Raw genomic sequence first — 27,247 nt, forward strand, 5'->3', positions numbered from 1 at the left:
GGACCACAAAATGTTTTATTATTGGCTTTATTTTAACAAAAAAATCTTACGGTACATTAAACATATGTTTCTTTTTGCAAGTTTGTCCTTAAATAAAATAGTGAACATACAAGACAACTTGTCTTTTATTAGTAAGTAAGCAAACAAAGGCTCCTAATTAGTCTGCTGACATATGCAGTAACATATTGTGTCATTTTCCATTCTATTATTTTGTCAAAATTATTAAGGATAAGTGGTAGAAAATTAATTATTAATCTACTTGTTCATTTACTGTTAATATCTGCTTACGTTCTCTTTTAACATGTACTATCTACACTTCAGTTAAAATGTAACAATCACTTATTCTTCTGTTGTTTGATACTTTCCATTAGTTTTGGGTGATACCACAAATTTGGGTATCAATCCGATACCAAGTCGTTACAGGATCATACATTGGCTGGCGGACCAGGACTTTTCAGAGGCGGTAAAGTACAGAATATGATTCATTAGCATCGCGGTACTATACTAATACCGGTATACCGTACAACCCTAGTCCTAACTAAGATCTTTGTTTTGTTCACTTTAATGAAAGACTGTATTCCATTCATAAGTACCTTTTAATTATTTGGGAATATTTATGTATTTGTGCTGGAACACATCCATGTCATGGTACTGACACTTAGTAACCAGTCGGTGCACCACTACATATCCCAGTCTATTAATTTCCTTATTTTTATAAACAACGCCACAGATTGTCGACAAAGGGCAAAATCTAACAAATCAGTTTCGAATATGAAAATCTTTAAGTCAAAGACAACCCCCCAAAAAAATATTCAGCCAATTGCATGGAATTTATTGATTGGTGAATAATCGAAGAAATTAAGGGAAAATGGAGTGCACTGCTTGGCTGCAACAACCAGCAGATGTGCTCAACAAGTAAAGAAGGACAAGCATGATGTCACATACAGGCTGCAATACATGCTGACACAGAAACAGGAGTTCAAAATAAATGTGACAAATTCCTGCTTTATATTTAAGCAGTACTTCATAATTCACGTTCAGTCTACACATTTGTTACAGTCATGGCCGTAACTACCATTGAGGACACCGAGGTCATGCCCTCTATTTGTTTAAGTGACAAGAAGAAGATATGACTGACAGCAAATATACATCGTGTGTGCTGTACATCACAATGTGGTAGATCATTTTCTCGCAATATACGATCTTTGGTCATGCACAGCTGAACCCGCAACAACTCCAAACAACAACTTAACACAATGAATTGCACTTCTACTTTAAACATCATCCGACCCGAAATGTGCTGTCAACATAACTACAACATTAAATTATACTGACGTCACTAATGTTGGTTTCCCCTGAATGAAATTGATGTAAAGAAGCACGTGTCAAATGTAAATTATTGAAAGACAGGGCGCTTCATATGAAATGTTACCACAAAAGTATTCCTTGACACGTCATGCTCTGTCACTAATTTGAATATTGAGACAAATATCATGACATGAACTACAAAGCAGAAGGTCATGAGTTGAAATCCTCATCGGAGTTGAAGTGAAGTTTTTAAACTTATAGTTTAATGATGTTAAAATGGTTTAATATGCGTAACTTTAGCATACTAATTTGTAAAAATGGATTGTTCATTGTGTAGCTCAAGGTAATATTTATATGGTGCTGGGATACCCATGATTTCAGCCTTTAGAAACTCCTCTTGGACCACCATTTTTTGACCTCTGTATTTGCCAAATCCTGGTTTCAGTGCCTTTTCAAAATAAAATATCATAAAAAATATCTTTATCACTGCTGTACAGTTGTTTGATGACTCTGCTTCATTGATCACCATTATCTTAAACTTAGCATCATAACTCTTCCTCTGATACTTTTACCAGGCGGTGTCTTGCTACTGATGTGCATTTGAGTGACAGGAAGAAAAGCTCCAACTCGCTTGGAAAGAAGTCATTTGGTATCACATGCTGGTTTGCATGTATAATTCATTAAGATGACATGTCTTTTTCAGAGTTTTTTGTTGTGTAAAAAATAGTATTATAATTGGGTCACTTTCTTTAGGTTTCTCAAAGAATCAAATTGTCTTTTGTTTTGACATGCACTAAACAGTGGAAGTGAATAGTTTATGGGCGCAGATGAAGACAACACCAAATTGTATTTGAACAAACCTTATTGTCTTGCATGTCACGGTTGGCTCCATTCTTCAAGAGCACAAGTGTAGCTTCCACGTTGTTAACTGCGGCGGCCCAGTGAAGAGCGGACTTGCCTGACATAACAGGATGTTGAGAACAGTTCAATGCCTGATAAGCAAACGAGGGAAAAAACCAAATAAAAAGGCTTGACTTGTGTGTTACTGACCGTGGTCATCAACAGCATTAATGTCAGCATGGCAGTGGATCAACTCTTCCACCATACCCTCCACAGCCAACCTGGCTGCCAGCACTAGTGGAGTGGTGCCATCATTCATTCGGGCGTCTAGATCCGTTGCACGATTGCGAATTAGAATCTACGACAAAAAGAGAGAAGTTATTGAGATGATTAAACATTCAGTGTACAGTTAGACTTTAAATAAAAAGAAAAGTCGTGCCACCTGAAAAACTCCCTGTGCATCCGCCGCCACGGCAGCGTGCAGGGGGGTTCTGCCCATGTTGTCATGGGCGTTGGGATCAGCACCAGCATCCAGCAGCCTCTTGGCAGCGTCGGCCCTGGCATAGCGTGCGGCCAGGTGGAGCGCCGTTTCTCCCGTGCGATCAGTCTGGGCCATGAGTGAAGCGCCCTGAGAGATCAGGTCGGAGATGACACTCGGCCCTTGTTCGTCCTCTCCACTGTCATCCTCCTTGTCTAAATGCATCGTGCAGTCGGGGCCTCCGCCGTTGCGCAGAGAAGCCAGCATCAGCGGCGTGAAACCATCTGAGAGAGGAGCAACGTTAGCAGCGAAAAGGTATTGCTGACTATTGCTGGGTTGCATATAACGTCATATCTGTTTTTCTTCTTCGCGGCCTAATTCACACGTTTGAGCAGAAAATGCCGTATTGCTGTTCTGTTTTTGGGTGTTCCAACCGTTCAAATAGAGAGATAAGAAAGAGTCCCGAAAGAAGTGGCTCATACAGGTAATAAAGTCATGGAAAAAACGAAAGTGCGTCGAAGGAAATTCTTAAAAATATGATTTTCATCATCTTGTGGAATACAATCGGACCATGCTTGTGTCTGCAGCAATCACTTTGTAAAATGTTTGTTTGAACATTTGATTTGTTGAAGAAACTTTCCGTGATGCGATCAAGTTTATTTTGTACCATGATATAGTGTTGAGAGCAGAACAAAACGTAAAAATGGACACAAGATCGCATTAGTTTGTGTTCTTTTGTGGTTGCTGTGCCTGAATATAACTGCGAAGACCTGGCTGTGCAAATAAACTGACGTCAAGTTAAAGTCAGAGTAATAAATATTGTTGGTCCAACAGAACAGAAACATAAAGCTCAGTTGTTGTGCAGGAAAGCCGTTCTATATTCGACAAAGATGACCACATTATAACATCTTTGGTGATATTTATATGGTGATATTATATACATATATTATGTAAATATTATGTATATATGTTATATTTTATATTGCTATATTTAGTCTATTTATACCTGCATTGTCCTTTCCATCCTTACACTTTCCATCATTGTAACTGAGCTACTGTGTGGAACAATTTCCCTTGTGGATCATTAAAGTTTGTCTAATGTCTAATGTCTAATTTGTTAGCATCAAGAAAATATCCTTAATAGTATTAACTAGATGAATAAATCTCTCGTAGGCTCAACAGCATATACTGAACCTTGATATCACCAGCAAACATTGCTGAACAGCAGGGAAATTTATAGCTAAATGAGACAAAATATGAATTTCACATCATAAAAACAACTGTAGACATAAATTGTATATGAGACTAATAGTTGTAGCAGGAAATCAACTGCCAACAAACTTCTCCTTTTTCTCATTAGTGTCACGATCACAGCAGCACGGCACTACAGGTATATACATTATAATGTCAATCGAGTATGTTACTTAGCGATGCACGAATAAACCCATCTTTGTCTTTCACTGATTATTGCTTAATTTGTGGACCCCTACAATGTAAAGACATGATGTGTCTCCAATCTTTTCTTCTCTAAATTTGTGTGTGTCCAAGGAAGTGAGGTTGTAGCGAGCAGTAACATATTGGTGATGAAGAATGGTTTAAAGCTTTAAAAAATTGTTTTCCTTAAGAGTGTATAAATCCATTCCATCTCTTTCAAATTTTTTTATGATCGCTTATATATTTGCCTCTAAAATTTGTACAGATGCAGGTAAATAAACATTAGCCTAACGGGACTCTAGACCATCGCCTGAAACCTGGAAGTGCCTCTCGGTCACGGGATTGCAACCCAGCAATTGCTGGCTGTAAGACTTGAAGCATTCCTTACCAGGTCCTTTGACGTTGACATCCAGACAGCCTGCATCCACGTCTGCCTGTGGTGGAGTTAGAATGACGTCAGCCGCCTTGCGATGTTGCAGGGTCCACTCCCTTTGATCAACCCCTTCCGAAGAATTAGATAGCAAGGGCTTGTCTTCATTCTACGAAAAGACAACAAGAAAACATATTTATCCTCACCAATCCCAACTACTCTGACTTTTCACTTCATGTTTTTCTTAACTCTCTTACCCTTGGAATCTTTGCTGGAACCTCATCGTCCATCCACCTCGGACCCTGACATCCGTCAATGGCTCCATCTTGGCCCTTGAAGTTTCTGGTGTGAAGAAAAACGCATATGAAGTTCATAGTAAGTTTTTATTTATACCCAATGGGTCAGATTTTTTTTCTCCAAGGTAACCCAATTTGGATAAAGAGTACCTGAGAAAAGGCAAATTTCAACAAACACACCAGCAATTATTACAGTACAGTAGATCTTCTCCAGGGACGAGCTCAAGAAAGTAAACTTGGATATACTTAAGAATAGTCACTGTACATCTCATTTAGGGGTAAACATCCACTGAAAGGTTTCAAAACAGCCATTATTGTCTAAATAGCTGGCAACACAAGTGAGCAGCAAGATAATTGTGTCTTGCCTACAGTCAAGCATGGTGTGGTAGCATCTTGGTGCGGGGCTGCATGACAACTGTTGGCATTAGGGACCTGCGGTTAATTGAAGAGAAACATGAACTTCCAACATGTACTGTGACATTCTGAAGCAAACTAAGCTGCATGAAAGCTTTCCAACATGATAAGGAGCACAAACACAATGACAAGTGCCTTGGTGACGAAGTGGATGGAGTTAAATATGGCCCCTCCAGACATTAGATACACACTCACACTCACACACACACACACACACACACACACACACACACACACACACACACACACACACACACACACACACACATTTATATTCATTATGCTGTGGGACAGGCTGGGTTCTGAAAATTACTTTTAAAAAGTAGTAAATTATAGTCACTTGTTACTTTACCAAAAAAGTAATTACTCTTTAATAAATGTAATTAATTACAAGGTAAGTAATTAATTTGTTACTTAAAAAAACAAAATATATGGTATGATGCAGTTGAGGTAAGTTTCATATGAGAGCAGTGTGTGCATCTGTGTGTGTGCCTTTAAAAGATGTTGCCTGTTGCTTAGTGACGTGTGACATCAGCGAGTCCACGCTCAGTCTGAGTCTCACATGCATTTTAGCTAGACCTGTTTTTTTTTTTTTAGCTTAGCAGGCTAGCAGCGGCATTTTGTCAGCTCTGACTGCAGCTCTTTGAAATCTTTCACTGGTTTGTGTTACCTCTGCTTTATAAATACCAGTAAATTGAATGGGCTTCCATGGCTGCATGTTCTTGTCAACAAACGCGGTATTGTTTGGATGGCAAGTTTGTCACTTCAATCATTGATTTGTTGTTCAATATTCCCTTTGACTCTCATAGTTACTAGTTGTGTTAAGTTTTAAGGTGGTAAAAAAAACATTGTCTTCTATGGACCAGTTCCTTCAACTAAGACCTTGTTTCTTCCAGAGTGTGTGAGTGTGTGAGGCCCGCACCCTTCTGTGCATGACGCAAGAGGGAGGGACAAACACAGAGTGATCAGTGACACTTCCGCATCAATCACTTGTCCATTTGGTTAGGGTTATGCTTTAAATTTATTTCGAACATGCTATACAGATGGGAGAAAATTGTACACCAGAATGATCAAATTTGGATGGATTTATTTTGGGAGAAAAATACGATGAAAGGTTTGAAATCCCTATTCGCACATGTGCAACAGTTTTTTTTAAAAAGTTGCACGGTCTATTTTTAGGCGCATTTGCGAGTACATTTGTACAGCCATGTAATTCAGTGTTAATATTTGAGTGGGCCCCAGGCCCCTCTGTATTGGAAAAGTTGGGCCCCAAGGTCAAAATGGTTAAGAACCAGTGCTAATCCAAGTTTACTTTCAGTAGGAGTGTCCCTTGAAAAGTTAGAACAAAATGATTGCTGAAATGCGAGGGTTGTAGCCTAAACAACACACAGTTACATCATGCATCAACTTACGTCATGTCAAAGTCATCTTGCCCAACAGGTTCTCTTCTCTTGTCATTTTTATTGGCCATGAAGCCATCGGGCAGCCACAGCAGACCATGTTTATGCTTCCTCTTGGCCGCGAGCATCCCCAACACCAGAATTAGCAGAATGATAACAACCGCAACTCCAACCACGTACATGGGAAACAATTTGTTTGGAGTCGTCACCGTCAAGTCACCTGTGGATTACAGAGAACAGTCTGAGTAAAATGATTTGTCATGCCCTCCACCCCTCACACACAAAACAACAGTAAATAAGTAGTTCCAATGAGAGCTGGGTACAAACACTGCTGTACATACTGTTAACAGACACGAGAGGATAAGGCAGGTCAGCCTTGATGTGCGCCGCTGCAATGAAGGAAGCAGCTTCGTTGGTGTTGGAGAAACAGTCTTCGGATTTTTGGGAACATTCCCGGTTGTCAATTTGCAGGTGTACCACAGAACTGGTATACATAAAGGGTAAGTGAATAAATACTTACAATGAACAAAAATGCAAGATAGGAGAATGAGGACTATCCCTTACCCGATAACCTCTCTCTCCATCTCACGCTTGCCTCTGCTCCTTTGGAGCCGCCGCCCGTGTTCATCCTCCAGCCCGTAGAAGGGGTACACCATCGGCTCATTATTTTCATCAAGCTTCACCTTCACGTTGGTGTGTAGCAGAGCTCCCAGGGACCTCATAAAACCACCCATGTCCGCAATGAGCTCCTTAGGTTGCAGTCGAACCACGATGACAAGAGTGCCATCGATCACTTTGGCCGGAGTATCACTGGCACAGTCCAGGCCATCCCAGCCACAGGCCTCTGTGTTGCAGCTCCTGTCGCAGACGAGGTTGCCGTAGTGGTCTGCGCAGTACTTGTCATACCTGAGAAGCCAGAGTAAAAAGGTGGTTGGTTGGGTGCCACAGTTTGTGCATCAATTGAGTGGAAGGGGTACATACTTGCAGGTGCTCTGTGTGGTGTCCTGGCACTCAAAGCTGTCAAAGAGGCAACCGGGGTTGTCGCACTCCTTGTCGCAATGTCCGTTTTTAAAGTAATCCCAGCAAGGAACGCTGGCGGTGCAGTTCTCCCAAGGCTTCTTCCAGTTCAGCGAGCAGTCTCCTCCATCCCACTGACATTCGTGGTTGTTACACTGAGTGTCACACACTTTATCCCCCGACTGGTGCTCACACTGTAGATAAGGGCAGGAAGGTGTGCGTGGTACAGCCACTTGGTTCTCACAGTATTGTCCGGAGAAGTGCGTGGGGCAGCGGCAAGGGTTGGAAGGGTCGTTAATGCAGGTTCCGCCGTTTTGGCAGGGAATCGAGCACGTCTGCTTGTTCTCGCAGTGTGGCCCGCTAAAGCCTGGCTGGCACTGGCAGTAGAGCTGGCCGACTGGTGGCTCCACGCAGTTGCCGCCATTCTGGCATTGAAGCTTGGCACAGCTATAACCTTCTAGTTCGCCACAGTTGAAGCCAGTGAAGCCCTAAAAATAGAAAATCCAGGTGTGACACATTCATAAGGTGACAATAAAGCTTTGCAGGGGAAAAAGAGTTCCAAAATTTGCTAAAGATGTACAGCTTGACTACTGTACCTCTGCCATGGTTTGACCCTCTGGAGCAAGCGTGAGAATTTAAGAAGGGTAAGAGGTTAGTTAAGAGGAAAACAAGCATTTAGTAAGTATAAACAGAGGCAAGTCACTGTGACAGACAGTAAGTAGGGGGATTGATTGGTCAATTCAATGATATGTACGAGTAATCATTCGCTATCATATCTTAAGGCAGCTAAAGAAAAATGGAATGTGCTACTTGGCGACAACCAGCAGAGGTTCTCTTGTAAATGCTGAAACTCCTATAGTCACCGTACGTGGTCTAAAAATGTGAATAACCGCCAGGGTCTTTAATTAGCGCACATTGGCAATATCAGCTGTAATTTCTAACTCTAAATTATGCATTTATATATCTCAAGTGCTAAAAATGTAAGTTGCGCAACTCAATTGTTAGTGTGAAACTCATATGTTGCACTTTGCTGTACTGTTGTTTACAAATAAATCTCATTAGTGATATTAACGCTGACCGAGCAGTTTTCTCTTTACTGTTTTACAACATTGGTTCTGTAGCTGCTGTGTTGTGCAATAGAAGTTGTCATGCCACAAATCATTCTTGAAGTTAGATAATTAAGTTATGTGCTCCTATATAGTTGCTACACCGTCCCCTTAAACGTTGTATTGATCCTGTTATAGCTCTTTGGCTAGAGTTAGCATGCTAGCTAGCAAAGTTCAATATCTCTGAACCATTTTGACATGTTCAAAATTGTCTACAAAAATGAGCAATCTTGAGGCAATTATTTGTGTTATTGGTTATTAAACCAAGTCAAAAATACAACTTTGGTGGCTTTCGTGAAGAAGTGTCATTGGAAAACTTACAGGAGGACAAGTGCAGGTGTAGCCATGGACTGAGCTCATGTTCATGGAGCAGACGGCAGTGTTATGGCACGGCTTCGACAGACACAGATCCACCATGGACTCACAATGACGACCTAAGGAAAGAAGAGGACTCGATAAATTGGAGGAAAATCAAAGCAACTTCCTGCAAACACAAAAAAATGGACATACGTACGGAAGTATTATTGTAGAATAAGTATTATTACATAAGTATTATTGTAGCAAAATTATTTGCAAACATATCAAAATTTTGGCGCGTGTAATCCAATTTGTGAGCGTATAATACGTGTGCGCGCGCATTCAGAAGTGCGTGCATGTAATACAATCTGCGTGTACGTATCTGATGTTTGCCAACATTTAACCCACCAAGAAAGACGATATGCAATTTAAACCAATCAGAAACAACGTACAGCTGAGGTGTGTGAAAGACCCGCCTTACGTCGTGTCTGGTTGGTTTAAATTGTGTAGTGTCTTCCGTGGTTGGGTACATGTATGCAGAGTGGATTATTTGAATGTTTAAAAAGAGTTGTCTGTCTGTAACTCCCCCTTGCCTTACTTCATACTCACCACTAGTCGGCGCCTAGCAACCATGCAATAACCATGTTATTCTGTGTTAAAGTTAACCAGATGGACCACGCTCGAACACTTGCACAGAGTTGACAAGGTTCAAGACACCCCTTTCCCACTTTACATTTGTCACGCTTTTAATCCCCATTCACTATTCCATACTTTTTTATAATCATAAACTTTGGTTTTCACAGCTTGCCGTCGTTCGATTAACTGATTGATGGATCGAAATAACCAATCCACTCTGCCTACATTTAACCAACTACAGAAGACACTACGCAATTTAAGAAACAACGTAAGGCGGGTCTTGCCATCTCTCTTTCACGCACCTCAGCTGTACGTTGTTTCTGATCGATTTAAATTGCGTGATGTCTTCCGTGGTTGGTTAAATGTAGGCACACCTCAGATATGCACACGCAGATTGCATTACACGCTCACGAATCTGGATGCTCTAACTCAAATCGTACACGGCAGAAGTGTCGCAAAAGTCACGTGTAAAAAAGACAGCCAATAGAGGGTTGCTGCTTCTTGCATATCATAGATACACACGCGAGATCGTATTACACGCATGCATTTTTGAATGCGTGCACACAAGTTGTATTACACGCTCACGAGTCTGTATGCGCTTTTTCAAATCTTATTGGAAGTGTCGCACAAGTCACGTGTAAGCATTTCGAGGGTTCTTTCTGATTAGGGGCAGACAGACAACTTAAAACACATGTTTGCGGATCTAAAACACACGGATCTGAATAGACACACTCGGATCGATATACAGACACACAAATTAGTACACACGCACGCAAATTGGTTTACACGCGCACAGATTGAGATACACGTTTGCAAATATTTTTGGTACCATAATACTTCCACATACCCGTGTATCCTAGGCGGCAGCGGCACTGATAATCATTGATAAGTTGTACGCAGTCAAGGCTTCCCGGGGCGTGGCAAGGCCCAGACAGGCACTCGTTCAGATCTCCCTCGCAGTGCTCCCCCACAAAACCTGGAGGACAAGAGCAAGCATAGCGTCCTATGCCGTCGACACACTGTCCCCCATTCCTACAAAGGGGCTCCCAGGAGCCAGGCTTGGGTGCACAGTCGTCCAGGTTCACTTCACACTGCAGCCCTACACAAGAAGCAGATCGTTTTATCCATCATGAAAACCAAAAAACAGTGTTGGTTCTCAATCTGTGGGCTAACCATGTGTTCCAGGTGGGCAGGCACAGGTGAAGTGGTTGATGAGGTTGATGCACGTTCCTCCATGCATACAAGGCCTCGAGTGGCATTCGTCAACATCATACTCACAGTTCACCCCCTGGTAGCCTGGCTTACACTAGAGAAACAAAGCCAGTGTAATGCATGCATGGTACTCAAATAGATCCACGATGGACGCAGGGTCAGAAAAGCTACTTACGACACATTCATACGTGCTCTGATAGTCCTTGCACGTCGCTCCATTGCGGCAAGGGTTGGACTGGCATTCATCAACCATATCTTCACAGTAGCTGCCTGTGTATCCTGGCTGGCACTGACACTGGTGGGAGTACCCCACATTCACACACCGCCCTGCATTCTTACAAACATTCTCCACATCCAGACCTACAGGATTCCGGGAAAAGCATATTCAATTATTTCAATAATCTGTGTGATTTAAAGCGTGTATACGTGGTGTAAAATAGCAAGCTCACTTACCGTTTCTGGCAGCAAAGTCCTGGCAAGACATGTTGGGCACGTCACAGTAACGCCCTGTCCATCCCATCTGACAATGGCAGGTCCAAGAGGTCGCCGACTGAGAGCAGGAGCCACCGTTGTGACAGCGCACTCGACTGCACAAGTTGACAAAATTCTGCAAACATTTAAATAAATATTTGGTCACTGATATAACCACATATGATGATGAATACTGTATACAATAACTTCTCCTTGTCACGTCACGTGTATCTTTCTGTTTAATGAACTATTAACTGTAACCATTGTGCAATATTAACCTAACTTTGCAATATTTATTTATAAATATAGGGCAGCTAAACGTACAATTCAGGCAGTTTTTTTAATGTATACTGCACTGAATATAATTGCACACAATTTCATCGTACTCTTTACAACAGCGGTTTTAACATTGTCCAGGCCAAGGACCCCTAAACTAATGGAGTGATGGAGCAGGGACCCCCTACTTATATATCTTGTAGAAAAAGGAAAAAAATAAAAATAAAATCAATTAAAAATATATATATATTAATATTAAACTGGTCGTAAAGGTACCTTGTTATTGTGCAAAACAATGATATTCAAATAATAGCAGTGGTGCCGCTAATAGCTAGCTGACAACTAGAGCGCCGATCGCTAGCTGGCAACTAAAGCGCTAATCACTAGCTGGCAACTAAAGCGCTAATCACTAGCTGGCAACTAGTCCGCAAATTGCTAGCCAGAATCTTATTTGTAAATCCCTAGCTGGCAACTACAGCACTAATCGATAGTGATAAACTAGAGAGCTAATCACTAGCTGGCAAGTAGTCTGCAAGTCGCTAGATGGCATCTACAGTGCTAATTGCTGGCTGGCAATTAGAGAGCTAATCGCTTGCGCTTAAATGCTAACATGAATAGAATAATAATTATTTTATGTTTTTATTTTAAAACTGCAAGCTACAGTGAGTCGGGAGTCCATGCCAATTTAATTTATAAACAATACTACAGTGTGTATATCAACGTATATATGACAAAGTCCACATCAACTAAATATTTTACGGCCCCCCCTGCAGTGCCTCCGCAGACCCCCTGGGGGTCACGGACCCCCTGTTGAAGACCTCTGCTCTAAAATTACAATAAAGATTCTGATTTTTGATTGGCCCAAATATAAGTGAATCTGTCTTTTTAAAAAACATTTCCCAAAGGTACCAAAAAAATTAAGTCTTAAATTCAGGTCAGCTGGATCTCTAATGTCTCACATCCAATGATAAAATATACCTGGCAGTTGTATCCACTGTAGCCCACAGGGCAGGTGCAGCGGTAGGTCCCCAGGCCGTCGGTGCAAATGCCACCATTCTTACAAGGTTGGGAATTGCATTCGTTCTTCTCGTACTCGCAGAATGTGCCGTGGAAGCCCGGGCGGCATCGGCATGTGAAGGTGTTGATGTCATCGATACATGACCCGTTATTCAGGCAGGAGCTGGAGGGGAAAAAGCGAAATTATTCAAATCAAATATGCATCTAACTGTGCTTAGACTAGTGACAGTGGCTTCAAATGAGGTACTCGCACTACAACGTTTGTACCGTTCTGGACTCCCTATCTTGGCCCCCACTTTTTTCATGATTGATGTGGGCTAAAATGCCTGAATTTTTGGCAGCTTTTTCCAAAACTTGCACTAGTTACATACTTTTTTTTCTTTTAAATAACATTGCATCAGTTTACAGTTTACACTTGAAAAGAGCTTGTCCATATCGAACCTTGGTTTATGTTCCAAGGAAACAAGGACGTGAATTTATTTCACAACGTTTTCATTACCCAGAAAGCTTAGTTCTGTAAACAGAAACTGAAAAAGAGTCTGACCTAAGTGTTAGTACGAGAACAACAAATAGTTGAGATACTGTTGCTGGTCCTGCTTCATCTACACAAAAAACAATCTGTTAAAAAGGACCTATGATGATACTAAACTAAATTTAACACACTTCCTTCTGTTCTAGATATTATTTATTGGATAAACCGGGGTGTAAATTTAGCATAAATGCTGCTCCACTGTATGATTTATGACAGCAAGATGTTCATTTGTGCAGGCATAAACAAACATCTTACCAACTGTAATGTGACCGGCGAATCTATATATTAAACCCACTTATAAGTTCATTTTGGACCGGGGCTAAAAAAAAAGAGCGGTGACGTCCATCTTCTAGATTTAACAGTGTACAGTTTGAAAATATAAATTATGATAACTTTGGAGAAGGCAAGGCGCAGACAGTGTCAATCGCAATCTGGAAATGCCTCCCCAAACAAACATCCTGCAGACAGACTAAAAAGAGTGGGTTATGAATGTAACTGTAGAGCAAAATTTACACCAAAGCATATCCAATACATATTACCTAGACCACAAAGAGGTATGGTAAATGTAGGTTCAAATCATTATAGGTTCCCTTTAATTTCTTGATTATTAATTGCATTAATTAATGAAGTCGTAGGTTAGCGAGTGTGCAAAGGGTTTGACTATTTGATTACCGGTATTTTGAGTCTACATATTTGATTTCTACTATGTATTTTTTGTATCAAGAATCTACACAATGCTTGGACTAGTGCGAGTATGGCGTAAGTGACCAAATGAAAATGACATGAAGTTGCACACCTTTCAGTGCATTCCTGGATGTTGTGTTCGCACAGGATTCCGTCGAAGCCCGGCCGACACTCGCAAACAAAGCTGTTGACGTGATCCCGGCAGCTGGCTCCGTTCCAACAAGGCTGGCTGGCACACTCGTCGATCTCCCTTTCGCAACGGCCCCCTTCGAAACCCGGATGGCACTCACAGGCGAAACCTCCGACATCATCCACACAGGAGCCTCCATTTAAGCATGGGTCTGGGAAGCAGAAGCAGACGATTGATTGAATGCAGACAATCCAATAAATTCATTTATTTACTTTTCATTTATACACTCACTGGGTGAACAATCGTCCACATCTGTCTGACAGTTGTGTCCACTGTATCCAGGCTCACATTTACACATGTAACTGCCCGGGCTGTTCACACAGCGACCGCCGTTTCTGCAAGGATTCTTTTTGCATTCATTTACATCCTCAGAGCAGCGTGGCCCTGGAAATTAATAAACAAATGTCAACTCAACATTGATGACAGCAAATCATTTTTTCTCTGGCTCATAAACCGCATACTGTACATACCTTGCCATCCAGCAGGGCATCGACAGGTGTAGGAGGTATAGTCTGCAGTCGGACGACACACACCTCCCCTCTCGCACGGATGAGAGGCACAAGGGACAAGCTCGTCTTTGCAATTTTTACCTACGTAGACATTATAACCATTTTTTAATGATCAAGCCAACAGGTTTTATCTTGCACATGGTTGGAAAAAGGACAAGTGGAGACCCACTTGAAGAGAACGAGGGTGTAATTTACAACTTTTATCCGAGCAGCTAGAAACAGCCAAATTATCGTGTTAATTGTGAATAATTAAGCGTGTTATGTTTTTTAATCGTGTCAATCTAATCTTTAATCTTTACGTTATTGTCTCTGTATGCCTGCGAGTTGTCTTGCCCTCTTCTTGTGCTTGACTGAGAGCAACAACGCTACCGCCATGCCGCACAAAGATAATATGGAGCCACGGCGAAAAGTAAGTCTCAATCAGTCATGAAGCCATACTTGCCAACCCTCCTGATTTTCCCGGGAGACTCCCGACTTTCAGTGCCCCTCCCGAAAATCTCCCGGGGCATCCATTCTCCCGAATTTCTCCCGAATTTCTCCCGATTTCCAACCGGACAACAATATTGGGGGCGTGGCACTGCCTTTAGCGTCCTCTTTCACCTGAAACCTTCACCCCTCAATAGCCGCATGCTGTCCAGGCGTCCGCTTTTCCTCCATATAAACAGCGTGCCGGCCCAGTCACATAATAATGTAGCGTTGGACGGGTTTAACAATGGTCTTCACTCGAAGATGTCAAGAAATGCTGACACGTTGAATGATCTTTTAGATAGTTTACTGATAACGTTAATTTCAAACACACACACTCTCACACACAAGTGAATGCAAGACATACTTGTTCAATAGCCACACTGAGGGTGCCCGTATTATCAACTTTAACACTGTTACAAATATGCGCCACACTGTGAACCCACACCAAACAACAATGACAAACACATTTCGGGAGAACATCCGCACCGTAACACAACATAAACACAACAAAACAAATACCCAGAATCCCTTGCAGCACTAACTCTTCCGGGACGCTCCAATAACATCTACGGCTTTGTGAGCTCAGTGCACAACTGCACACACAACAAGAAGGAGACGAAGCAAAAGAACGAAGAAGAGACATGGCGACGACGAGTAAGAAGAAGAAATACGCTTGCAAGTTCCAAAATGATTGGAAAAAAGAATTTAATTTCATCCAGGACAGCTCGAAGGGGAAGGTGTATGCTGCCTACACCTCAAACCCGCCCCCCCAACCCCGCCCCTCAACACCCCCCCCCATTTCCCGAATTCGGAGGTCTCAAGGTTGGCAAGTATGCACGAAGCTGATGTAAGCAGATTTAAATAATGGGGATATGATTAATTATATCTGACAAGTAATGTAAACTATTCATAACAGACTTAAAGACGAATCATAAGTGTGTTTATGATTTGTTGGAAGTTTAAACGTTGTCAAGTTTTTCGCGTAGAGAAGACAATGCTTTTTTCTTCCATCTATCTATTACACGAGCTTTGGAGAAATTATTACGACCATCTTAAGGTGACTTTATACAATTGTAACACATTTAGTGATATATTACGTATACAATGATGTGTGCATTATATTTAAAATCAGAGCACACTTACATGGAGGAAAAAGTTTTAATCGCCTGTGCGCACGATCACGTGTCTGCCACTGGATGAAAAGAAACCATCTCTCATAAGTTAAAACCTTCCATGTTCTGTCGTTAAAATAGGGTTTAAGAATGAGATAATGTTGCACATTAATGTACTTTTATGAGACACATGGGACTGGCAGTCAGGAAATCTAATCAAAGCAAACATTTCCTCTATTCTGTTTTACAAAGTCTAACATGTGATTGTGACAATTATAGACATTTAATTGTTAAACCACTATTAGTAGCATCTGCTAGCACTGTAATGATGGCTCTGTTTTATCTATTTTACATTATCTGAAGCAGAGGTAAAGCAACAAGTTCGACATTCAATACTTTAATACAAAAAAGTGTTTTTACTTTTTTTTTATGTACACTTTGGACCTGATGTTTTATTTTAGTAAATAAAACAGACTGCATCGGTTCAATACAAGAAATTACTTTACAAGTTACTTTAAAGAAACCTCTTTCTTTCTGTCGTTCTTAATAAGAGGTCCCGGAAGGACAGATGACAGCGGAAGAAATATACAAGAAAACAATCCATCAAGTCAAAAACATGGCATGATTGCTTGCTCTCCAATACATTTCTGCACGTAACAAAAAAGAAAAGTCTATTAATCAATGCGATCGATTATTTCGCCAGCTCGTAAATGATCGCATCTCACTCATTAGAATGATGGCCAGCACTTCTTCTCATGCTCGCAACAGCACGGCATGAGTCTGAGTTAAATGGCACAGCTTTTAGAAATTAAGTTGCATTTCTTGAGAAACCCCGGAGCCATGAAGGTACAGTACAGTGGAAAAGGGTAATAACAGACTAGATACACACCTATGAATGGTGGACTACACTGACAAGTGTAACCGTTGACTCGGTCGATACAAATGCCTTGGTTGTAACAGGGATTGGACGCGCATTCGTCTATGTTCTTCTCACAGTTCAAACCTAAGAACAGAGGAGCAGAGGAGAGAGTGAAGCTTTTTCAAAACAGGCCACTAAATATATATATATATATATATATATATATATACACTACCGTTCAAAAGTTTGGGGTCACATTGAAATGTCCTTATTTTTTAAGGAAAAGCACTGTACTTTTCAATGAAGATAACTTTAAACTAGTCTTAACTTTAAAGAAATAAACTCTATACATTGCTAATGTGGTAAATGACTATTCTAGCTGCAAATGTCTGGTTTTTGGTGCAATATCTACATAGGTGTATAGAGGCCCATTTCCAGCAACTATCACTCCAGTGTTCTAATGGTACAATGTGTTTGCTCATTGGCTCAGAAGGCTAATTGATGATTAGAAAACCCTTGTGCAATCATGTTCACACATCTGAAAACAGTTTAGCTCGTTACAGAAGCTACAAAACTGACCTTCCTTTGAGCAGATTGAGTTTCTGGAGCATCACATTTGTGGGGTCAATTAAACGCTCAAAATGGCCAGAAAAAGAGAACTTTCATCTGAAACTCGACAGTCTATTCTTGTTCTTAGAAATGAAGGCTATTCCACAAAATTGTTTGGGTGACCCCAAACTTTTGAACGGTAGTGTATATATATATATATATATATATATATATATATATATATATATATATATATATATATATATATATATATATATATATATATATATATTCCTTGTAATCATATGTACCTCTGAAACCAGGTTGGCACACGCAGGTGTAGCCGTTATGTCGGTCCAAGCATGAGCCACCATTTTGGCACGGATTAGGCTGGCATTCGTCCCTTTCCTGCTCGCAGTGTTGTCCTATCCAACCGGCTTCACACTCGCAATGGAAGCTTTAAGTGGAGACAAGAATGCGATCAAAGCGTGACCACAGTCACTGAAATATGATAAATGACTGCAAAGCAGATCCCAATAAGAGATATAGACATAAAAGACATTCTACCCGTGTTGCTGTTCAATACATTGCCCATGCACACAAGGCTGACGCTCACAGTGGTCGATCCCTGTGAGACACAGGTGGCCGTGGGTGCTTGGGGGGCACAGGCAGTGGAACCCATTAATCTCATCCATACAGGTGCCCCCACTCATGCACGGATTGGAGTTACACTCGTTGATATTCACGTCACATTTGATTCCTGTTAGAGAATATATTTCTGGTCAGGGTTAGGTCAAATTATATTCTGATCATATTGCGCTTACTGGTATACACCAAAAAAATACCTGTGTATCCTGGAGCGCACACACACTTGTACTCATTTATGCCATCGTGGCATTCTCCGTACTCGCACGGGCTGCTGGCACAATCATCTTCATTGATCTCACAATTCACACCTGAGAAAAGCAAAAAGCAAACCATCAATTATAAATAACGTGCCTCTCGGAGTCTGTCTCTATACGGAGTACAGTCAGTTGTACTGCAGGGGGTGCTCGAGCGCAGCTTTTGAAGAAACGCCATGAGCAGGAAGTGAAAAAATGTGAACAAACCTGCCCTTCAGCAAATATTTAGTACAACTGAAGTGTGTCACAACATTAGCACGTGGGACACAAAGCAAACTTTCCAGAGAGGAACATCAGAAGAGAGGAAGTAGACAATGGAAAGTGAAAATAAAGGCTACTTTTGGTCAAGTCCTCGTACCAAGCCTCAGGGTGGTACACTGCACAGGGCTAAATGTACTAATCCACAAGGAAATGTAACGCCACTTGACCTAGACTTGTGACTGCAACACGCACTTACAATCAGGGATGTATTGGAAGCTGTTCAACCTAAGAGGAACTGTTCAAAAATAAAAAGTAAAACAGAGGATGTAGTTGCTGGACTACAAACTATATAAAATTGTGTAAAATGTACAATACAGGCTTCGCTACACATCTTAATTATTATCATTAAAGTAAGTTTCATGTTAAAATGATGTAGGTTTTAGAGTGTATTAAGTGTTTTAAGAGCATAAGAAGTGTTTTAAGTGGGCTTATAAAGACTTTAAATGCACATAGTATTAAAAAAAAAATCATAAAATAAATATCAACCCAACTTTGCGGAAATACAACTACCAAAGGGGGGTTCTGGAACTTAACCCCTGTGATAATTGAGGGAATAATATATTGTTTTCTTTTCTTCCTTAAATATGACAACCAAGCCTGCTACGGTAAAAAAATGACTGTAACGTTAGCACTGTAGCCAACACTAGTTTTTGTGCCCTCCTGTACCACTCATGTTGCGATGTTGTTGTGACAAATGTGATAAGTGCAGAGTTACAGTGTTAATGTAAAAAGTTCATATACAGTAGTGCACAATCTGTCGAAGGCGGCCTGGACAAACGCAGCTTGTTAGCATTAAACCGACAGACAGAATCATGACTTGATTTTTTTGGCCAGGACACTTCCAATACACTAATGTGGGACCACTGAGACATACAGCAAATGGTTAAAAAATAGTATAAGATGTAAGCTTTAAGAATAATGATGAACGTTGTTTTTTTTAAATACAGTTCAGGGCGTGAATGTGGGTTTACCTGCAGTTCCAGGGGGACAATGACACTGGTATTCATTAACAAGGTCAATGCAGCGTCCTCGGTTCTGACAAGGGTTGCTGTGGCACTCCTGGACTTGGATGTTACAGATGGAGCCCATGTATCCCGGTTGGCACTCACAGAAGAAGGTGGTGATGCCGTCCTTACACACGCCGTGGTGGCACGGCTCCGGCTGGCAGTCGTTGATATTTTCATCGCATAGTAAACCTGTGAAGCCTAAAAGAGCAGGACGGGGTGGTTGAGTGCCCTTTTATCCAACACATGAAGAAGTCCTAGGCTTAGGTCTTACCTTCAGCACATTCACAGTCATATCCGTTTGGGCGGTCGATGCACTTGGCTCCATTTAAACAGGGCGTGCTGGAACACTCATCAATATCTATTTGGCACGTTTCACCGCTGAAGCCTGGAAGAACAAAAATGGCTAACTGTTTAAAAAAAAAAAAAGGTCTGTCAAACAATGAAAATAATTTAATTGCGATTAATTGCAGTTTGTTAATAGTTAACTCAAAATTATTCGTGTATAATCGCAGATAAATATAATTTTCTTTTTTCATTAATAAGTGGACCTTAGTCAATTTTCAAGATATTATCACCATGGCTGGACAATTAGTTTGCTTTAATGAAATGTTTTTAAACATTATGCTTTTTTAAGCAGCTCAACCAAAAAAGCACATAAACAAGCTTTTAATGAGAATCAAAAAAATACCTGCAGTACGTTGGTGTCTTGCCATATTTTGTATTTTGAATACAGAATTTGTATTACTGCAGTTGGAGCACTTGCATTCAGAGGAGGAGCCACATCATGTTTAGATACCAGTTTCACACATTAATAACACAAATGTGGATTTGTACGATCATTGTTTGATCGTCAAAGGCGTTTGGTAATGTAATCTGTGATTTTACTACCTGAATAAATGTTTCTGATATTCTGTACATTACATGTTGTACAAGTTAATGGTCTTCATATCTCTGCATAACAATGTTTTAACCTTCTCTATTTATTAATAAGATGTCTTATTTAGCTTGTTAAACAGTCTGTAATCACGCACTATCAATCAGAACAGGTTATAAAATAATACACACTTTATTTCAATCTGAAATAAACATTTAATTGGGTAGAAATATCACAGACTACATTACAAAACATCTTTGACAAAGCGTGATCGTAATGTAAGATTATTTTTCATTGTTTTGGTAGTCAGACTAGATGTGAAGCGTAGCGCTATTATAGTGATTATTATTATTGTGTGATTGGTATGAGAAAAAATGCTTTGACATGTTTTGCCGACGTGAAAGTCTCCGATAAAAGTGACTCTCAACTTCCTGTTTACCGTCTTTTTTTCTGCTGAGCTTTTATTCCACCGTACTAAAGCAGTTAGAGTAACATTCTACATTTTATGTTATCAATGCACTCAATTGTATTGTAAACACGGACGTAAAGCTGCTCCTTTCTACAAGTGGAAAAACCACGCCAGCATGTGTTCGCTCCAATGATGTCATCTCACGCCGGTCTGAGATAAAATGGCCTTGTTTTGTCGGGAAAACGACTTGCCATGGCTTTGGATCTGAGATTTCCATAATGTCCCCCTTTCTTTGAGCATATCTGCTTGCTATTTTTGAGCTTGTCACTGAATGCCATTTAATTTCACCACGCTACGCAATAGACCAATGGTCAATAAGGTGTCAGTAGTGCGCGGTAATAAAATTATTGCTATTAAAGGAACTTATAGTTAAAAAAAAAGATTTTATGGTTGTTAATAAATAAAAAGCATGACCTCATGTGTACAAACCTGCTGGACACTCGCAAACAAAGCGGCTGACTTGGTCCAGACATTTCCCCTTGTTCAAACAAGGAGAGCTGAGACACTCATTCACCTCCGTCTCACAGTGAGTGCCCTCAAATCCTGCATGATGTCAACACAGAGTAAGTCCATTCTGTGTAAATCATGAATATTCCTACTGTGCATGCAAATTTCGAAGAATTTAAGCAGCGTACCAGGCATGCAGATGCAAGAGTATTCTCCGATGCGGTCCAGACAAGTGCCGTCGTTCTGGCAAGGGCTGGATGCGCACTCGTTGACGTCCTGTTCACAGCGGGGCCCGGCATAACCCCTCACACAGTTACAGGTAAAGGAGCCGTCGGTGTTGACACACTGACCACCATGCTCGCAGGGGTTGCTTCCTGAAAAATAAAATGGGGAAGGTGTCAGTGTTGGAGAGAAGGAACGGATGCCTTGCAGATGGTACATAGAGATGCTTCTCACCGATGCTACACTCGTCTCTATCCACGTTGCAGGTGCTACCGACATACCCTGGCGGACAGTTACAGTTAAACATGCCACTGATGGGGTTGGTGTCACATTGGGAGCCCTCCCTACACGGGCTGCTGATACAGGCGTCGTCTATATGGCAAAGTAAACCTGCAGAAACATACAAGTGATGCGATGAGACGTGCTGACGCCAAATAATACATAATTTAAATTTTTTTTAAAAAACACAATAAACGCAATATATTTTCTACATGGTAGATGCGCCAAGCTCATCTGCTGTGATCACATGAGGCCGATTCCCATAAAGCGCAGTCGCAAGTCATTGCCTTAAGGGAGACATGAAGGCGGCAGACTTTGCTGTATAAGACCAGAAAATATTATTTGTGGTTGGCCTTGTTCCACAGACATTAGTCTACAAAGGTCTAACATTCTTTATTTTCATTATATTATCAGGAAAAATTTAGCTACCATATAATGGCTTGTGGTGTACGTTTACTCAACTGTTGAGTGGCTATAAGGTCTTTATCAAGGGAAAGGCACTCATTTGTAGAAATGCATTTTTATTATTACATACATTTTTAAGGACCATATGTGTGCACACAACAGTGTTTTCACTCCACCAAAACCTTACCTGTACATTATTAATGATGTCAGGATCAATACCCATAACAGCAATATTACCATTACAAAGGGTTACCAATAATGGTAGTGACTTTACTTGACAATAATGATTGAGATGAAATGTAATTTCTAAGAGGCTACAGAGTCTTGTTGATATTGCAGAGGCAAAGTAAAAGCATAGTGAATTAGTATGACGTTAGACTAATTAATAGGCCAAATACACTTAAATATGCCTGTATACTTGTTGGGTGAGTATTATTTTGTATACCAGCACAACAGATCAGGGAGAAAGCAGACTATAAGGATTTATAACATCCATCCATCCATTCATTTTCTACCGCTTGTCCCTTTTGGGGTCACGGGGGGTGCTGGAGCCTATCTCAGCTGCATTTGGGCGGAAGGTGGGGTACACCCTGGACAAGTCGCCACCTCATCACAGGGCCAACACAGATAGACAGACAACATTCACACTCACATTCACACACTAGGGCCAATTTAGTGTTGCCAATCAACTTATCCCCAGGTGCATGTTTGTGGAGTGTAATATAACAGTGTAAACTAATTATGGTGGTTGATTTGACAGTGAACATTGATATTGGTAGTGTACTTGATATCGTATCGCACATCACTATTCATTTATTTCTAAAAATGTTAATACATTTCTCAGCCATCTCATGTGTTGTGTATCATAATAAAGTTCCTTGAATCTTTGAATCGCAGTCGACTAGCTGCACCACCAGTTACTTTTTAAATTGAGGGAAAAAGTAGGCATCTATCCAAGGTGTTGCGTTTATTAATTCAAATTGATAATTGGAGCACAGCATCCAAATAGAGCTGAGGCTGCTATTTATACAGTACAAAACAGTGTACAGTGCAATACAATATAAATGTCATAATTTGCTATTTAAAGACAAGGCTTACCTGTTTTTCCTTCGGGGCAGAGGCAAATAAAAGAGGCAACACGATCAATGCACGTGGAGCCTTGGGTGCAGGCCGCCGTCGCGCAGTCGTCAATATTTTCTGAGCAGTCCGGTCCGCTCCAGCCGTTGACGCACACACACACGTAGCCACCAGGGAGGTTGCTGCAGGTACCACCGTTCTGGCAAGTGTTGGGTTGCAGGCGACATTCGTCCACATCTTCTGTGCAGTGCTGACCTGTGGGTTGGAGAAAAATCATGTACTGCCTATTTTTTTAAACATTGTACGTATGAGATGGCGGAAAATTGACTGATCAAATTCACTCATTTCTAAATACACTGCTGTTACATTTTAATATATTTATTTTTATATTATCCATTGTTTTAGTCTTATTGTTTTTTTTGATTGATTGAAACTTTTATAAGTAGATTGCACAGTATAGTACATATTCCGTACTAAATTGACCACTAAATGGTAACACCCAAATACGTTTTTCAACTTTTTTAAGTCGGGGTCCATGTAAATCAATTTATTGTAGTATGCAGGTCAACTTTTATTAATATATTGTTTATTAAGAACACAAAATACTAATGACAACATGTAATGGACTGAAATTCACAAGCGAATTGTAAGAGTTTGACTGAGTATCCTGCAGGCTGCATTCATCACATGCTATGACAACCCCACTAGTGTACAAAATATCACATCCACATACAAAACACAGGCATCAGTGCAGTCTTACCCGTCCACTCAGGAGGGCACTGACAGTTGTAGGTGTTGACTCCATCCATACAAGTTCCACCATTTTCACACTGATGACCGGGGCAGTCATCAATGTTGTTCTCACAATTGGTCCCATTGAATCCTGGCACAAGAAAGTTAATGAGTTAGCTCAAGAGCATATTCCACAAACAGAAAGAGTTGCTTCAGTACTCCTTTAAGAGGTTATCCCTCGAGGGAGAACTAACGTATTAGTTGTTGAAGAGGTTCATTTAGCCTACTAATGTGTATTTATAAATGGTTGATTTATATAGGCTAGTAAGGTAAAGTTTTGTACCTGACAAGTTTCGGCTATCTTGCTTCTGCAGCCTTCCTCAGAGGTGTCACGTGATGTTAGTGTGACGTCATCTGTGTCATCTGTGACGTCACAGATGACGTCACACTAACATCACGTGACACCTCTGAGGAAGGCTGCAGTAGCAAGATAGCCGAAACTTGTCAGGTACAAAACTTTACCTTACTAGCCTATATAAATCAACCATTTATAAATAACGTATTAGTTAACGTAAAAAACTGAAAAATTTAGTAAAAACTTTGTTGTGTATAACTATGTGTATTGAGCTCAGGGTAATGACAGCCTTTACACCACATGTGCATTCACTTCACTGTCATTGAGGGAAAAGTACCACACAGTCATTTGATAACATAAATCACGTGGTTTCACACACATCATATGCAGAGGCGCATTGGATGTTTCACAGTGATAGCACGATACCATAAATAGAAATTCCAAAAAGTGGCTTTGTGCTATAAAACTAAAATAAAAGTCCTTATTGAAGAAAAAAAACACACAAGCTATGCAGTGTACTGCAGCGAGTGAGACTCTTATGTAGACAAACGTCTAGGGTACATAACATTTATGACATACCCCGATAGTGTAGAAAAAGCAGCTTGTGTTTGTGTGTGGAGTTACTGTGTAACTGTAACAGAGTGAAAGGGCCGTGTGTTTAATACGAAACAGCCAGGAGGATGTGACTGTTTGCACCTCAAACATTACAATGAAACACTTGCAATGCTTGCGGCCGTGCACGTTTCCTCTCTTTCTGGGTGTCCTGCATTACCTGGAAGGCAGTGGCAGGAGTAGCTGGTTTCAGAGCTCTGGTGGCAGGTGCCTCCATTCAGACACGGTGAAGGAGAGCAGGGGATGTAGGAGCTCTCGCAGTGTCGGCCAGTGAAGCCAGGGCTGCATGCACACCTGTGGAATGAAGCGGTGTCAGGCAAGGCTAACATTGAAACAGATTTCTTTGTACATCCAAGTGAACTAGATTCTCACTTGTAGGAGCCAGGGGTGTTGACACAAACTCCTTCATTCTGACATATTGAGGGTGTGGCACCGCATTCGTTTGTGTCATTAAAGCAGCGAAAACCTGTGTAACCAGGAGGGCAGTAACACTTGTAGGTACCGCCTGGCAAAGAGCGGCACGATCCACCGTTGCTACAAGGACTCGAGAGGCAGCTGTCCTCGTACTCACAGCGTGGTCCTGGCAAAGAGAAAGGAAAGCCACCAGAACTATGAATAAATATTTGCCTTTACTGGAAACACTCTGGATCATGGGCTGTATGATCCAGATTTTCAAGTAAACATAGTAATTGAGAAGAAAAACATAACATTTATTTTTACAGTTGCCGGGGATAGGTGTTTACTCAACTGCAGAGAATGAGCGACATTTGCTTTTTCATAACATATCCTACAAAGCTGCAATACAATTGTTCGCCCTCCATTGTAAATAATTCAAAATGTACAAACGTTCACTTGCTTCAATTAAAAAAACAAAAACATTGGGAATAGGTGTGATTTTTAAAGTGTTGAGGTTTTTAAAATGTTTTTGTCTTGTTTGGTTTATTGCTACTGCAAGTTTAGAAAGTAAGCCGATTTATACAATTTGTAAAACTATTATAATTTGTAATACATTTAAATCTCTAATAGAGAAAAATTTGATATTTTTAATAAATATTGTAATTGAATTACATTTCTACAACAAATATGTATATTAAATTAAACTTGAGCTTTTTTCCCCCATCTCCTTTTTTAATCCTTTTTTTAACAACTTTTTGTTTCGAAGGTGATGAGACCTCAGCACGTACAGCTTTACAGATGCCATGTCTACTCTGCATTCATTTTTTTTGTATTAAACTCATTAGTGCCGAAATCAGTGAAAACAGCAGAAAACTTAAGTTAAAATAAGACTGATCTCTAAAAACACCTTATGTATTATACTTCCCGTAAGAAGATCAGGTTTTGATATTTGTCTACATTTAATTGATACTGTACATAATATACCTTGTTCAAAATAAATCCTGTATGGGAAAAAGATACCTAAATAATTAATTGGTTGGTTGGTTTATTTCAAACATATATACACTTGCAATATAACATATCACATAATTTACATATTCCCATTCCTCTTTACAACATGTCCCAAAAGGAGTAGGAAGAAGCAAAGCTTATTTTATCCAATTCATAGGAATTACTAATACATAATTCAGTTTCTGTTCTCATGTTTGTCACAATTGACATAAATATATTTCAAATACAGCAGTTCTCTTCATCAATAGTCGGTTTACATCAGGGAATTCTAAATGAAACAGTTCTTTAAATAACAAATAGTTAGGTCAGTTACGATTCACCTAATGAGTTGAACCATATGTAATTTTCAATAAAGTTTAAGACGTTTATCAAAATTCCTCTTCCTTGTACTTTGTGAACACTAGTTTATAGGTTTACGCATTAATACCACAACATGTGGATTTTTATGATCATGGTTGGATTGTTATAAATGTTTGGTAATGTAATCTGTAATAGTTTTACCTGAATAAATGCCTCTGATATTCTTTACATTACATGATGTACAAATTAATGGTCTTCATGTCATTGCATGATAATGTCTTAACCTTATCTAATTATTAATAAAGTGTAATATTCAGCAAGCTAAACATTCTGTAATTGTGGACTATCAATCAGAACAGGTTATAAAACAATATACACTTTATTTCAATCTGCCAGAAAACATTTATCTAGGTAGAAATATCA

The 27,247-nt window shown here is 40.3% G+C and overlaps 1 protein-coding gene across 1 annotated transcript in view; it reads right to left on the reverse strand.

The window, feature by feature from the left end:
- The window catches only part of notch2 (notch receptor 2), an 87,328-nt gene that overhangs the window by 3,667 nt on the left and 56,414 nt on the right, over window positions 1–27,247 (reverse strand). The window contains exons 4-34 of the mRNA XM_062038942.1: window positions 25,490–25,697; window positions 25,278–25,411; window positions 24,179–24,301; window positions 23,440–23,673; window positions 21,892–22,047; window positions 21,624–21,809; window positions 21,418–21,531; window positions 19,917–20,030; window positions 19,610–19,843; window positions 18,321–18,431; window positions 18,043–18,235; window positions 17,787–17,932; window positions 16,957–17,070; window positions 14,449–14,568; window positions 14,210–14,362; window positions 13,901–14,129; window positions 12,534–12,735; window positions 11,262–11,415; window positions 10,984–11,168; window positions 10,770–10,902; window positions 10,444–10,695; window positions 8,985–9,097; window positions 7,522–8,045; window positions 7,105–7,446; window positions 6,882–7,024; window positions 6,553–6,760; window positions 4,688–4,772; window positions 4,449–4,599; window positions 2,591–2,910; window positions 2,359–2,506; window positions 2,169–2,266 (exon numbers count right to left, since the gene is read on the reverse strand). Coding sequence (XP_061894926.1) covers window positions 2,169–2,266; window positions 2,359–2,506; window positions 2,591–2,910; window positions 4,449–4,599; window positions 4,688–4,772; window positions 6,553–6,760; window positions 6,882–7,024; window positions 7,105–7,446; window positions 7,522–8,045; window positions 8,985–9,097; window positions 10,444–10,695; window positions 10,770–10,902; window positions 10,984–11,168; window positions 11,262–11,415; window positions 12,534–12,735; window positions 13,901–14,129; window positions 14,210–14,362; window positions 14,449–14,568; window positions 16,957–17,070; window positions 17,787–17,932; window positions 18,043–18,235; window positions 18,321–18,431; window positions 19,610–19,843; window positions 19,917–20,030; window positions 21,418–21,531; window positions 21,624–21,809; window positions 21,892–22,047; window positions 23,440–23,673; window positions 24,179–24,301; window positions 25,278–25,411; window positions 25,490–25,697 — 5,627 coding nt within the window. The remainder of the gene's footprint in view (window positions 1–2,168; window positions 2,267–2,358; window positions 2,507–2,590; window positions 2,911–4,448; window positions 4,600–4,687; window positions 4,773–6,552; window positions 6,761–6,881; window positions 7,025–7,104; window positions 7,447–7,521; window positions 8,046–8,984; window positions 9,098–10,443; window positions 10,696–10,769; window positions 10,903–10,983; window positions 11,169–11,261; window positions 11,416–12,533; window positions 12,736–13,900; window positions 14,130–14,209; window positions 14,363–14,448; window positions 14,569–16,956; window positions 17,071–17,786; window positions 17,933–18,042; window positions 18,236–18,320; window positions 18,432–19,609; window positions 19,844–19,916; window positions 20,031–21,417; window positions 21,532–21,623; window positions 21,810–21,891; window positions 22,048–23,439; window positions 23,674–24,178; window positions 24,302–25,277; window positions 25,412–25,489; window positions 25,698–27,247) is intronic.

This window comes from Entelurus aequoreus, linkage group LG27, assembly GCF_033978785.1.
Source record: "Entelurus aequoreus isolate RoL-2023_Sb linkage group LG27, RoL_Eaeq_v1.1, whole genome shotgun sequence".
Lineage (NCBI taxonomy): Eukaryota > Metazoa > Chordata > Actinopteri > Syngnathiformes > Syngnathidae > Entelurus > Entelurus aequoreus.